The sequence below is a fragment of the Coregonus clupeaformis genome, chromosome 19 (assembly GCF_020615455.1).
Source record: "Coregonus clupeaformis isolate EN_2021a chromosome 19, ASM2061545v1, whole genome shotgun sequence".
NCBI lineage: Eukaryota > Metazoa > Chordata > Actinopteri > Salmoniformes > Salmonidae > Coregonus > Coregonus clupeaformis.
Window position 1 is genome coordinate 45,265,708 of NC_059210.1, and position 15,105 is coordinate 45,280,812.

General features: G+C 41.2%; 1 protein-coding gene across 2 annotated transcripts; it reads left to right on the plus strand.

Moving 5' to 3' along the window:
* Positions 1 to 7,490: 7,490 nt before the first annotated feature.
* On the plus strand, positions 7,491 to 13,470 carry LOC121531363 (selenide, water dikinase 1). Of its 2 annotated transcripts, none has more exons than XM_041836603.1 (10): positions 7,491 to 7,563; positions 10,728 to 10,856; positions 11,171 to 11,267; positions 11,357 to 11,460; positions 11,674 to 11,781; positions 11,869 to 12,023; positions 12,209 to 12,299; positions 12,502 to 12,601; positions 12,752 to 12,964; positions 13,082 to 13,470. In XM_041836603.1, the coding sequence occupies exons 2-10, from the start codon at positions 10,761 to 10,763 to the stop codon at positions 13,294 to 13,296; spliced, it is 1,179 nt and encodes a 392-aa protein (XP_041692537.1). In that variant the 5' UTR covers positions 7,491 to 7,563; positions 10,728 to 10,760; the 3' UTR covers positions 13,297 to 13,470. The 2 variants fall into 2 exon arrangements, with proteins under 2 accessions (XP_041692537.1, XP_041692538.1); XM_041836604.1 differs by having other exon boundaries at positions 7,529 to 7,577.
* Positions 13,471 to 15,105: the final 1,635 nt, after the last annotated feature.

Here is a 15,105-nt window from a genome sequence, read left to right on the forward strand (position 1 = left end):
CAATTATTAATCGCTGCTGAAGTGAAAGCCATCCTCTGGGGAATGCTGTTTTTTAGATAGCTTCGCGACAGTATCAAAAATTAATTTAGAATTGTTTTTATTCTCCTCAATTAGGATGGAAAAATAGGCTGATTGAGCAGCTGTGAGGGCTTTTCGATATTGCAAGGTACTGTCTTTCCAAGCTAGTCGGAAGACTTCCAGTTTGGTGGCGCGCCATTTCTGTTCCAATTTTATGAAAGCTTGCTTCAGGGCTCGGGTACTTTTCTGTATACCAGGGAGCAAATTTTTTGTGACAAATGTTTTTAGTTTTTAGGGGTGCAACTGCATCTAGGGTCTTACGCAAGGTTACATTTAGATCCTCAGTTAGGTGGTTAACCGATTTTTGTACTCCAATGTCCTTGGGTAGGTGGAGGGAGTCTGGAAGGGCATCTAGGAATCTTTGGGTTGTTCGAGAATTGATAGCGCGGCTTTTGAAAATCCTTGGTTGGGTTCTGAGCAGATTATTGTTGCGATTGCAAACTTAATACGATGGTGGTCCGATAGTCCAGGATTATGAGGAAAAACATTTAGAGCCACAATATTTATTCCACGGGACAAAACTAGATCCAGAGTATGACTGTGGCAATGCGTAGGTCCAGAGACATGTTGGACAAAACCCACTGAGTCGATGATGGCTCCGAAAGCCTTTTGGAGTGGGTCTGTGGATTTTTCCATGTGATTATTGAAGTCACCAAAAGTTAGAATATTATCTGCCATGACTACAAGGCCCGATAGGAATTCAGGGAACTCAGTGAGGAACGCTATATACGGCTCAGGAGGCCTATAAACAGTAGCTATAAAAGGTGATTGAGTAGGCTGCATAGATTTCATGGCTAGAAGTTCAAAAGACGAAAACGCAGTCTTTTTTTGTGTAAATTGAAATTTGCTGTCGTAAATGTTAGCAACACCTCCACCTTTGCGGGATGTGCAGGGGATATGGTCACTAGTGTAACCAGGAGGAGAGGCCTCATTTAACACAGTAAATTCATCAGGCTTGAGCCATGTTTCAGTCAGGCCAATCACATCAAGGTTATGATCAGTGATTAGTTCATTTACAATGACTGACTTGGAAGTGAGGGATCTAACATTATGTTGCCCTATTTTGAGATGTGAGATATCACAATCTCTTTCAATAATGACAGGAATGGAGGAGGTCTTTATTCCAGTGAGATTGCTAAGGCGAACACCGCCATGTTTAGTTTTTCCCAACCTAGATCGAGGAACAGAAACGGTATCAATGGGGATAGCTGAGCTGACAACACTGACTGTGCTAGTGGCAGACTCCACTAAGCTGGCAGGCTGGCTAACAGCCTGCTGCCTGGCCTGCACCCTATCTCATTGAGGAGCTAGAGGAGTTAGAGCCCTGTCTATGTTGATAGATAAGATGAGAGCACCCCTCCAGCTCGGATGGAGTTCGTCACTCCTCAGCAGGCCAGTATTGGTCTTGTTTGTGGGTGAGTCCCAGAAAGAGGGTCAATTATCTACAAATTCTATCTTTTGGGAGGGGCAGAAAACCGTTTTCAACCAGCGATTGAGTTGTGATACTCTGCTGTAGAGCTCATCACTCCCCCTAACTGGGAGGGGGCCAGAGACAATTACTCGATGCCGACACATCTTTCTAGCTAATTTACACGCTGAAGCTATGTTGCGCTTGGTGACCTCTGACTGTTTCATCCTAACAGCGTTGGTGTCGACGTGGATAACAATATCCCTATACTCTCTACACTCGCCAGTTTCAGCCTTAGCCAGCACCCTCTTCAGATTAGCCTATACGTCGGTAGCCCTGCCCCCTGGTAAACAGCGTATGATCGCTGGATGATTATTTTTAAGTCTAATATTGCTGGTAATGGGGTTGCTAATGACTAGGGCGGGGGGATTTATATTACTCTCTGTACTTACTTGTGGCACAGACGCTGTTTCATCCTACACTTAAATTGCCCTTGCCTAAAGATTGCATCTGAAGCTGGGCTTGCAACTTCGCTATCCTCACCATAAGGCGATAGTTCTCCTGCATATTATGAGTACAGCGACTGCAATTAGATGGCATAGCGTTAATGTTACTACTTAGCATTTCTGCTGGTGGAGTCCAGATAAAGAGTCCGGGGTGAAGGAAAAAAGTAGAGTGAGGAAAAAACGAAGAAGTTGGTAAATGTGTTAAATGCAGAGTTTAGATTCAACTGTTATTAAAGGTAAAAAACAAAAAGTTTGGCAGGTATCCAAGTAGCAACAAACAGCACAGCAGCACCAAAAAAAATCACTGTTCTGCATCATATGCTTAAAGATTTGAAGTATTTGCTGTACTAGAACTAAGGGATAATGTTTGCTTTATAAATGTTTTATGTTCTAAATCTAGAAAAACATGCCAAAATGCTAAAGAAATTAGCCCTGGAGCAATAGTGCTATAAAACAAAACAAAAATAAATGTGGAGATTTGTATTACATATTTGAAGAATGTAATATTATAATTAAACAATCAAGACCTTTAAGCACTTGTTGGACAATAATTGTAAAAATGAAATGCCTATTATGGTGTCTGACAGAATTAAAAACAAAAAATAATATTAGCCCATCCAAGTTATACTGAACAAAAATATAAACGCAACATGCAACAATTTCAAAGATTTTACTGAGTTAACGTTCATCTGAGGAAATCAGTCAATTGAAATAAATTCATTAGGCCCTAATCTATGGATTTCACATGACTGGGAAGACAGATATACATCTGTTGGTAACAGATACCTTAAAATAAATGGGCCTCACAATGGGCCTCAGGATCTCGTCACGGTATTTCTGTTCATTAAAATTGCCATCGATAAAATGCAATTGTGTTCGTTGTTCGTAGCTTATGCCTGCCTGCCCATACCATAACCCCACCGCCACCATGGGGCACTCTCTTCACAACGTTGACAACAGCAAACCGCTCGCCCACACAATGCCACACATGTGGTCTGCAGTTGTGAGGCCGGTTCGACGTACTGCCAAATTCTCTAAAACCATGTGGTAGAGAAATGAACATTAAATTATCTGGCAACAGCTCTGGTGGACATTCCTGCAGTCATCATGCCAATTGCACACTCTCTCAAAACTTGAGAGATCTGTGGCATTGTGTTGTGTGACAAAACTGCACATTTTAGAGTGGCCTTTTATTGTCCCCAGTACAAGGCGCACCTGTGTAATGATCATGCTGTTTAATCAGCTTCTTGATATGCCACACCTATCAGGTGGATGGATTATCTTGGCAAAGGAGAAATGCTCACTAACAGGGATGTAAACAAATTTGTGCACAACATTTGAGAGGAATAAGCTTTCTGTGCATATGAAATATTTCAAGGGATCTTTTATTTCAGCTCATGAAACATGACCAACACTTTACATGTTGTGTTATATTTTTGTTCAGAGTACTTTTGGAGGACAAAAGTGACTTTGTTTTCACAGTTTTGTTTTTTTACAGGTGTTTTGTTACATATACACTACCATTTAAAAGTTTGGGATCACTTAGAAATGTCCTTGTTTTTGAAAGAAAAGCATTTTTTTTGTCCATTAAAATAACATCAAATTGATCAGAAATAGAGTGTAGCCATTGTTAATGCTGTAAATGGCTATTGTAGCTGGAAACAACTGATTTTTTATGGAATATCTACATAGGCATACAGAGGCCCATTATCAGCAACCATCAGTCCTGTGTTCCAATGGCACGTTGTGTTTGCTAATCCAAGTTGATCATTTTAAAAGGCTAATTGATCATTAGAAAACCCTTTTGCAATTATGTTAGCACAGCTGAAAACTGTTGTGCAGATTAAAGAAGCAATAAATTGACCTTCTTGAGACTAGTTGAGTATCTGTAGCATCAGCAATTGTGGGTTCGATTACAGGCTCAAAATGGCCAGAAACAAATAACTTTATTCTGAAACTCCTCAGTCTATTCTTGTTCTGAGAAATGAAGGATGTTCCATGCGAGAAATTGCCAAGAAACCGAAGATCTCGTACAACGCTGTGTACTACTCCCTTCACAGAACAGCGCAAACTGGCTCTAACCAGAATAGAAAGAGGAGTGGGAGGCCCCGGTGCACAACTTCTAGGCAGAGTTGCAAAGAAAAAGCCATATCTCAGACTGGCCAATAAAAGATTAAGATGGGCAGTCTGAGATATGGCTTTTTCTTTGCAACTCTGCCTAGAAGGTCAGCATCCCAGAGTCGCCTCTTCACTGTTGACGTTGAGAAAGGTGTTTTGCAGGTACTATTTAATGAAGCTGCCAGTTGAGGACCTGTGAGGCACCTGTTTCTCAAACTAGACACTCTAATGTATTTGTCCTCTTGCTCAGTTGTGCACCGGGGCCTCCCACTCCTCTTTCAAATAATCACGAGTCCACTCTGAGTTACCTTCACCAACTCAACAGTCCCCAACCTCTCCTCCACCCAAACTGACACCACAAAAGCAAAGATCCATTCACTCTACAAATCTCACTCCCACTGGGCCAAAATCATCCTTATCATCCTTGGGATGAGGCCCGAATTTGGCGGTCCTCGCCGCAGGTACTTCACCCTCACCCTCAAAAAGTTCCATCTCTGAACTACTGGAGAAAGTATTGCTGTTTTTACACTTGACACCCACCTTCCTCACATCACTACTTCCCTCTACACTCAACTTCTTCTCAGCAGTCATCACTGCACCTGCTACCACATTCTCACTCGTCATGTTCCATTTCCTCCTCAAGCTCTTCCAAAAGTTCTGTGCGATCCTCCATTCCATATTAATTCAAAACATATTCCATATCTCTCCTTTTTTTCTTGTCCATCATGTTCTCCTTCACCAGAACTTTCAGAAGGCCTCTGTAATCCCCCACTCCCTGTTTATTCATAATATGCTCCAATTTCTTCCTTATTTCCTTTCCCCCCCCCCCACCCCACATTTAGGAGGTTGTTCCTTTACATAGTGTGATACAGTAGCTGATACTTTGGTATATCAAAATATAGATTTAAAATGTTGTAAATATTTAGACAATTATTTGTGGAAATAAAATTGAAATTGTTCCATCTTTCAAGAATCCCTGAGCTATAAAACTGCACATTTTTCTCTCTGCCCCATGGCAAAAAAAATGATTTCACTAATTTTCACTTAAATATGTATTTTTGCTGGAAAATGATGGCCTAGCCACTTTTAATTATGCCCAGCCACACAGCAATTTCTGCCTACGCCGCTGGTCAGAATTGTGCTAGAATATGAAGATCAAGTGATATTGTCAGAAGTGATGACGAGCAAGTACACACAGTGTTGGGGAGAGATTAGGGTTAGAGTTAAGGTTCAAATAACTTTTGTGATAAAAAGAAAGGTGCCTTATGTCCTGTGTAGCATGGCCTGTGAGTGAGGAGGAGTGGTGATGGCCTAGGTTACTGTAACTTTTCAGCTGGGATGTGAGCTCATATCTTCCTCTAGTGTTTGCTAGGGGCCCAACACCTTTTTGGTACTGTTGGAACATTTCAAAAGCCTTCTCCCCTTTACTAAACACTGGGGAAAACATCTTGACATTAGGAATTGTCTACTGTAAATTATGGTTTATGTTCCCATGGCTCAACCCTCATATCCAACATGGACTCAGAGCATTTCATATCATTCTGTACGTAAATCCGCGACACTGCTTTTAGTATAATATTGTAGCGACCTTAACACAACACTCTTGGCGTAACGGTTAAGGCGTTGGCTTGACAGTTGCTGGACCTGGGTTCGAATCCCAGTTGGAGCTACCCCCCAAATTTGCTACATTGGTGTCAGAAGTGGGATGGTGGCTGTGGGGCCATTGGAGAGGTGTGTCCACGTGAGGGACTTGGTATAGAGAAGTGTGGGGACATGCTCTCCCAAAGGAAGGGGTTATGTAGTGATCTTAACACAACACCTAGCGACTTCATCAAGAGGTTTGGGCCTCTTGGGATAACAGATAAAGCATTAGCTTGACAGTCACTGGACCCAGGTTCAAGTTCCGGTTGGAGATACCCCCCCCAAATTCGCTTCAATATATGTTACATTTCGTATGGTGTGTATTAATTTGTGGATGTCCATCATCCATTTCGTATGATATGTTACGAATGCAAATCATACGATATGTTATGAATTGCAATTTGTATGATATGTTACGAATTTGCAATTCGTACGATATGTTCTGAATTTACTAAATGTACAATATGTTGTGAATATGCTAAACGTATGATATGTAACGAATTCCAATTTATTGTGGTTAACGTTAGCTAGAGGTGGCTAGGTAGCTAACACTATCTAGGCTAGGGGTTAGGGTTAGGAGTTAACTTAAAGGGTTAGCTAACAGGCTAAGTAGTTGCAAAGTTGATAATTAGCTCAAATGCTAAAGTTTTCTGTGATGTGATTCGAACACAACCTTTGGGTTTGCTATACGTTCACGTTATATGCCTACCCATCCAACCCGGCCAACCACCCTCTTTTTGTTTTTATCTTGTAGCTCAGTTGGTAGAGCATGGCACTTGCAACGCCAGGGGTTGTGGGTTTGATTCCCACGGGGGACCAGTACGAAAAAAGTATGAAAATGTATGAACTCACTACTGTAAGTCGCTCTGCTAAATGACCAAAATGTTAAAAAATGTACCTTAAGTAACCTTCTTTCTTATGTAACCATACCAAATGTAACATATCATACTAATTGGAATGTCTCAGATTTACGTTTACTATGTTACGTCTAGTCTATGAGACCAGTCTGTCATATCAGATCTATCCAGTAATTATCAGATGCATCAATGCTATGGTACCCCCTCATCTTATCAGTGCCTTAGTCCTGACATATAAGGTGTATAATTGTATGAGCTGATTAAAATTACATTTAGCAAGTCGGCTAATGCAAACCTTTCATTCAGGCATTATTTTAAAAGGAAAATGATCATTTACATTTACATTTAAGTCATTTAGTAGAAGCTCTTATCCAGAGCGACTTACAAATCAGTCTCTTTCCACATGGTTAAAACCACACACTACACATTTGATAAAAACAGATACTGTGCATATAACCTGGAATTCTGAGTTAATTTCACAATGAATGTACAATCATATAACATTACGCATGCACTGTTTCTATTGTGAACTCTATAAACTTGATTAGAACATCTGTGATTGCATACTGATCTCTATCATATTGGAGGGAAGACTAAATTAAAGGTACAATCCATTGTTGACTTTTTATTGCCAGACTCTGCGGTTCTTTAAAGGGGAGGTAAAGGCGCCATTATCCTTGCGAAGGACCCTTTGTGATCTCGTGCTTTACCTCAAGATTTCCCCCCCCGTTGTGATGACTGTCCTCACCTTGTGATATTATCTGACGCATGTACATCTATTTATTTTATGCATTTCCCAACGCCGATAAAATGAAATATATTCTGTTGTAAAACAAAAAATAAAAGTGAATAGATTTTTCGTCAGGCTATCTTCAAGGTCACCCGATTTACTCCAAATGCATTCTGGTACTGTCCCTTCTCTTGTTTCGGGAGACCCGCCGCTAAAGCAAAACCGGTAAGGATAAACTGGTGAGAGCAATTAAAGGGGAAATGTTATACGAATATAACTCTGGTTCAGCCCAATAAATGCAAAGGGGGGGTATTTGAAATATATTTAATGCAGCATATGATTACAAACTGTGTGCCAATTGCATGTATTTCGCTATTTTATTGTTACAAAGTCTGTTGTAGCACGTCTCGCATGGCGCTGTACAGGAAGGGGTTAATTTTTTCCACCGCCGACATTTTTATGCACTGCTTTCCCGGTTACTTCGAAACATAAAATGCTATTTTTCGTTCTGGTTTCGATTATTTAAATTATTAAGAATACAGTATTGTTTTTATCCGCTTTTTAACTATTGTATGAAGCCCGTTTAGTCACACAAACGATGTCCCACTTGATTAATAGTTAGCACATCAGCTAGCTAAATTCATTGATTAGCAAACAGGCTATTACTTAGCTAACGTTAGCTCTCTGGCACGCTACAATCATGCAGCTGCATGACAGGAAAAGCTCACAATTATTGATAACAGATTGTTTTATTGTCTGTAGATAGTTAATTGATTAATATTGGTCACTTATGACTGCCGAAATTGAGTTGGCTGAAAATGTCTGGTGCATGATTTAATTTGAGCTGGCGCACACTAGCTCAACTTCACATCCTCCTCGCACTGTTTCAGGAGCGTCAAAAACGCCCCTCTCAAAGTCTAACTAGGACCCCAAGCGCAACAATTTAGCCGGAGCCATGATAAAATACAGGATCACACAGTGACGCAAGTTAGCCTGCAGCTGGGATAATATAATATTTAATGTATTCTATTTTTGTTTTTATTTAGCCATCAAATTACATGACCAGATCGACTAGTTAGGTCTGATTCTATGTCCAACGTCCACGCGTCTCATCATTGATTTATATATAGACTGACTGGAGGTGCTGTTTTGAAGCCACCCCGCCTCCATCTTGGCACTACTCCCCTAACGTTAAACAAATAATATATAATAATAATATTCCATTTAGCAGACGCTTTTATCCAAAGCGACTTACAGTCATGCGTGCATACATTTTTACGTATGGGAAATATTTTGGAAGCTGTAGAAATGCATTTATTCATGTCTACATTTGTTATGCCACGTTTGTTCTATTAGACACTTTAATGTAAGCTAAACATGAAACAAACATATATATATATATATAGAAACATTTCGTTTTAATGTTACTGTCCCCACTACAACAACAAAATTCTTAAATACATGTAATTTTGTCCTTGAAACATTTAATTGAATTACTGTAGAATTACATTAATTCCTATGGAGGACAGCTTCTTCTGGGTAGTGCCAATATGGCTAACCGGTGGCTCAAAGCCACTTATTGGCCAATACATAGCATCAGCAATTCAAGGTTTATATATACATCATTGCTATTAATCTGTCACTGCAAAGTGAAACAGACATGTGGATAAATAAATGGAAACTGGTCTCTGGTTGCTATGTCAGTGAGTGGTCAACAAAAGCACAGTTTTTATACTCTGATGATTTAGAGGAAAACATAGCTCAATGTAAAACCACGTTTGGGCTATGTGTTTTCTCGGCTGTACTTGTCACTTTAAACAGGTGTTTATGTTAAAGAGTATCAATGGAATAATTGTGAATTTGGCCAAAACGACAGGTAACTGCCAAAATAAAGGAAACACCAACATAGTGTCTTAATAGGGTGTTGGGCCACCACGAGCCGCTAGAACAGCTTCAATGCGCCTTGGCATAGATTCTACAAGTGTCTGGAACTCTATTGGAGGGATGCGACACCGTTCTTCCACAAGAAATACCATAATTTGGTGTTGTTGATGGTGGTGTAAAACGCTGTCTCAGGTGCCGCTCTAGAATCTCCCATAAGTGTTCAATTGGATTGAGATCTGGTGACTGAGACACACACACACCCTTTAAACCCCCTATGCTATTTTGAGACCCCTCTTTCAAAGTCACTGAGACCTCTTCTAGCCGTGGTAGCCAAAATAATGGCCAACTGGGAATTTTTACACATGACCCTAAGCATGATGGGATGTTAATTGCTTAATTATCTCAGAAAACCACACCTGTGCTCACTAGCTCACAAGAACAATCAAATACTAGCTCTCCTTTCTTAGACAAAATCCATGGAACAATCTGTGTGGATGGATTTATGCTACATATAAAATCGAACACGCACACACATTATCACACATGTACATGTATAAGCTGCTGCTACTTTACATTTTTACATTTACATCATTTAGCAGACGCTCTTATCCAGAGCGACTTACAAATTGGTGCAATCAACTTATGATAGCCAGTGGGACAACCACTTTTTTTTTTTATAGGGGGGGGGGGGGGGGGGGGTAGAAGGATGACTTTATACTATTCCAGGTATTCCTTAAAGAGGAATACTTTCACTCTATCCGATGCCTATTCACTTTACCCATGTCTACATGTACATATCTACCTTAATTACCATGTATCCCTGCACATTGATATGGTGTTGGTAATCCTTGTATATGGCTTTATTCTTGTTTTATTTCTTGTGCTTTTTTCATTTGTCTTATTTAACTCTGCATCGTTGGGAAAGAGCTTGTAAGTAAGCATTTCACTGTAAGGTCTACAGCTGTTGTATTTGGTGCATTTGACAAATACAATTTGATTTGATCTAAGAAGTTAACTTTTCCCTTTTATCGAGCGATTCATTTATGCTTTATTCTAGATAGGATTTTGCAACAAATTCAAGCCATTGATCAACTGATTCAGCCTTAAAGATACATAAATGCAGTCATTTTTAGTTAGATTAGGTTTTTGCAAGTTAACTCACTTTGGACATTTTTTAGTTATAACCTAATCTCCAGTAATAGCACTTTGAGGTACTAAATCATTCTTCAACACTATTGATACCAGAGGGTAAATTGTTCAAATCAAATGTCTGCATAAGCATCCACTATGCCTTTACCTTTTCAGTTTAGTAGTAGTGACACCACAACTGAATATTTCATGTTTCAAACCCTCTCTCCTTTACTCATCCCTCGGTCGTTCTCTCCTTATTCACTGTATCCTGATCCTGGATGCTAATTGTTTGAACAGAGAAGAGGTGTAGTCAGTGGCGACTCCAGCCATGTTTCTCATCCCTCTCTCCCCTTCTCCCTATCTTCTGTCCTCAGGTTATTGACTGAGGTCCCAAAGTGTCTCCAGCCATGTCTGTCAGAGAGTCATTTAACCCAGAGAGCTACGAGCTAGACAAGAGCTTCAGACTCACACGCTTCACTGAGCTCAAAGGAACGGGCTGCAAGGTGGGTTTTTCTACACCCCTGGTGTTGTGAACAGAGCGTTATTAGGGTACATCAAAGACTGGCTACTGGTATAATGGCAGTGAATAGAATGTTATTGTCCACTTAGTCTTTGCTGCTTCCGAATGTTTCCTTGCTGTGTCTCTAGCTTCAACCTTAAATCATGTTTGGGAGCAATGAATAGACATTTACTTTATTTTTTAAACTATACAATGTAAAGTGTGGTGAGTTTGAGAAAAGCACTACAAATGCAACACATTAGGATGATGATTATGCTTGACTTGTAGTTCTAAGGTAATCTGCTTGTTATTCAATAGGTGCCCCAAGATGTGCTACAGAAGCTTCTAGAAGCCCTGCAGGAGAACCACTATCAAGAGGATGAACAGTTCCTTGGGGCCGTCATGCCCAGACTTGGTATGAACACACACACACACACACACACTTTATTCACATCCATTCTTCAGATAACTTTTACAGTTTAATAATAACTCTGTTCTTTGCAGGCATTGGTATGGACACCTGTGTCATCCCCCTCAGACATGGGGGCCTTTCTCTAGTCCAGACGACAGACTACATCTACCCAATAGTGGACGACCCCTATATGATGGTGGGTTCTCATTCTGTACCCCTCTTTGTGTTAATGTTTTCAGGTATACCTCACATGCTTTAGGTCCTATGAGTATCGTATAGATTGAGTAGTTACTGAGAGCTTTGGACTGGAGTCGTTTCTTTCACCTTGAGCAGAGTACATGTTATCTTCATTCATATCTACAGTAAATCATGTCAATAATGCCTTCTTTATACCTGTCTGTGTCTATAGGGGCGAATTGCGTGTGCCAATGTTCTAAGTGACCTGTACGCCATGGGAGTGACGGAATGTGACAACATGTTGATGCTACTGGGGATCAGTAACAAACTGTCAGAAAAGGTGCATGGCGATACACACACACACACACACCAATGTGTAGCACCCAGCCACTAAATAGTCCCTCCCCTGTCTCTGTGTCCCTGTCAGGAGCGGGACAAGGTGATGCCTCTAATCATCCAGGGGTTCAAAGATGCATCGGAGGAAGCAGGCACATCTGTGACGGGGGGACAGACTGTTCTTAACCCCTGGGTGGTCCTGGGGGGGGTGGCCACCACCGTCTGTCAACCCAACGAGTTTATCATGTAAGAACCCTCTACTCACAGACAGCTACCCTCCTGTCTTTCACTCTTTTGGGGATTTCACTGTTATTCAGATCTCTCTCTCGCTCTCTCTCTGAGCCTCTAAACTCTAATTGCTTTGATCATGTGAGCCATGTTCTGTGTTGTGATAGTAATGATAGCTATGGTGATGATGTGATGTCTTCCAGGCCAGACAACGCAGTGCCAGGAGATGTGTTGATTCTCACCAAACCTCTGGGGACTCAGGTGGCTGTGGCAGTACACCAGTGGCTGGACATTGTAAGTCTCAACACACTAACCTCTCCTTTGATTTACTGTATTGTAACTTAAACACTAAAATGTCAATGTAATGAACAAGGCATCTGTATCCGTCAAAAAATATCAACCTGTACAGGACAGTTGGACCCAATCAAAGCTTTATCAGTCGTTGCCGTGCCTCAAAAGTGGTCTAAAGTCATGTGTATATGTGTCTGTCCCTCAGCCTGACAAGTGGAATAAGATCAAGCTGGTGGTGACTCAAGAGGATGTAGAGCTAGCTTATCAGGAAGCTATGATGAACATGGCCCGGCTCAACAGGACAGGTACACACACAGCCTGACTCAACAGAACAAGTGCCTGTCCTCAAGTTGTTCTCCCCCTTCTCTCTTTTCCTTCTCTCCTGTCTAACTTCTACCATTGTTTGGACCAATGTAATGTGAATATTGATGTCGTTTTTGTTTTTCTCTCTCCAGCGGCGGGTCTGATGCACACCTTCAACGCTCACGCCGCCACTGACATCACTGGCTTCGGGATTCTGGGCCACGCCCAGACATTGGCACGGCAACAGCGTAGCGAGGTCTCGTTCGTCATTCACAACCTCCCTGTGCTCGCCAAGATGGCCGCTGTGTCCAAGGCCTGCGGGAACATGTTCGGACTCATGCACGGCACCTGCCCCGAGACATCAGGTGCGTGTATGTTTGTGTGTCTCTGGCCGTGCATGTGTTTTTGTCGGTCTGTTGTCTAAGTTCTCTCACCTCTCTTTCACACACATACTCATCAGCCACCTCTGTCTCTATCTATAGGGGGTCTGTTGATCTGTCTTCCCAGGGAGCAGGCAGCTCGTTTCTGTGCTGAGATCAAATCTCCTAAATACGGCGAAGGCCACCAGGCTTGGATCATCGGCATTGTGGAGAAGGGCAACCGCACCGCCCGCATCATCGACAAACCACGAATCATCGAGGTCGCTCCTCAGCTCTCCACACAGAATGTCAACCCCACACCCGGCGCAACCTCATAATACCTCCCCCCTGCAATGCAGACCGGAACCACAGAGCTCGGCCGAGTTTTTTTTTGACTCATTCTAGAAAACCATCCTAGAGTGTGTCAAATGTATACACGTACACTACCGTTCAAAAGTTTGGGGTCACTTAGAAATGTCCTTGTTTTCTAAAGAAAAGCTCAATTGGTAGAGCATTGGTAGAGCATGGCGCTTGTAACGCCAGGGTAGTGGGTTCGATCCCCGGGACCACCCATACGTAAAAATGTATGCAAACATGACTGTAAGTCGCTTTGGATAAAAGCGTCTGCTAAATGGCATATTATTATTATTTTGTCTATTAAAATAACATAAAATTGATCAGAAATACAGTGTAGACATTGTTAATGTTGTAAATGACTATTGTAGCTGGAAACTGCTGATTTTAATGTTATATCTACATAGGCGTACAGAGGCCCATTATCAGCAACCATCAGTCCTGTGTTCCAATGGCACGTTGTGTTTGCTAATTTTAAAAGGCTAATTGATCATTAGAAAACCCTTTTGCAATTATGTTAGCACAGCTGAAAACTGTTGTGCTGATTTAATGAAGCAATAAAACTGGCCTTCTTGAGACTAGTTGAGTATCTGGAGCATCAGCAATTGTGGGTTCGATTACAGGCTCAAAATGGCCAGAAACAAATAACTTTCTTCTGAAACTCATTCAGTTGCAAAGAAAAAGCCAGATCTCAGACTGGCCAATGAAAAGAAAAGAATAAGATGGGCAGTCTGAGATATGGCTTTTTCTTTGCAACTCTGCCTAGAAGGTCAGCATCCCGGAGTCGCCTCTTCACTGTTGACGTTGAGACTGGTGTTTTGCGGGTACTATTTAATGAAGCTGCCAGTTGAGGACCTGTGAGGCGTCTGTTTCTCAAACTAGACACTAATGTATTTGTCCTCTTGCTCAGTTGTGCACCGGGGCCTCCCACTCCTCTTTCTATTCTGGTTAGAGCCAGTTTGCGCTGTTCTGTGAATGGAGTAGTTCACAGCTTCGTACGAGATCTTCAGTTTCTTGGCAATTTCTCACATGGAATAGCCATTTCTCAGAACAAGAATAGACTGATGAGTTTCAGAAGAAAGTTATTTGTTTCTGGCCATTTTGATCCTGTAATCGAACCCACAATTGCTGATGCTCCAGATACTCAACTAGTCTCAAGAAGGCCAGTTTTATTGCTTCTTTAATTGGCACAACAGTTTTCAGCTGTGCTAACATAATTGCAAAGGGGTTTTCTAATGATCAATTAGCCTTTTAAAATGATCAACTTGGATTAGCAAACACAACGTGCCATTGGAACACAGGGCTGGTGTTTGCTGATAATGGGCCTCTGTATGCCTATGTAGATATTCCATTAAAAATCAGCCGTTTCCAGCTACAATAGCCATTTACAACATTAACAATGTCTACACTGAATTTCTGATCAATTTGATATTTTAATGCACAAAGAATTGATTTTCTTTCGAAAACAAGGACATTTCTAAGTGACCCCAAACTTTTGAACGGTTGTGTGTGTATATGTGTGTATATATATATATATATATATTATATATATACACACACACACACACACACAATTAACTGGGTTGCGGTGTATGTACACCTGCCTCAGACCGACAGAAGCCTTAGGGGCAGGTCATCACACAATGGACGCACTATCAACTAAAAAAGAAAACATCTCTAAAAAGTAAAAATCCATTTGCCTTTTGTCTGTTGTAATCTGTTATGTTTGACTGAAGAGGCAGGCAGCTTCTGGGTTTAAGAATAGATTATGATTATCCGATTCTGTTGATTCA

Coding starts and splice junctions, on each gene's coding strand:
- LOC121531363 (XM_041836603.1), top strand. CDS start 10,761: ATGTCTGTCAGAGAGTCATTTAACCCAGAGAGCTACGAGCTAGACAAG. Junction 11,461..11,673: donor TGGACGACCCCTATATGATG/GTGGGTTCTCAT, acceptor CTGTGTCTATAG/GGGCGAATTGCGTGTGCCAA. Junction 12,602..12,751: donor GGCCCGGCTCAACAGGACAG/GTACACACACAG, acceptor TTCTCTCTCCAG/CGGCGGGTCTGATGCACACC.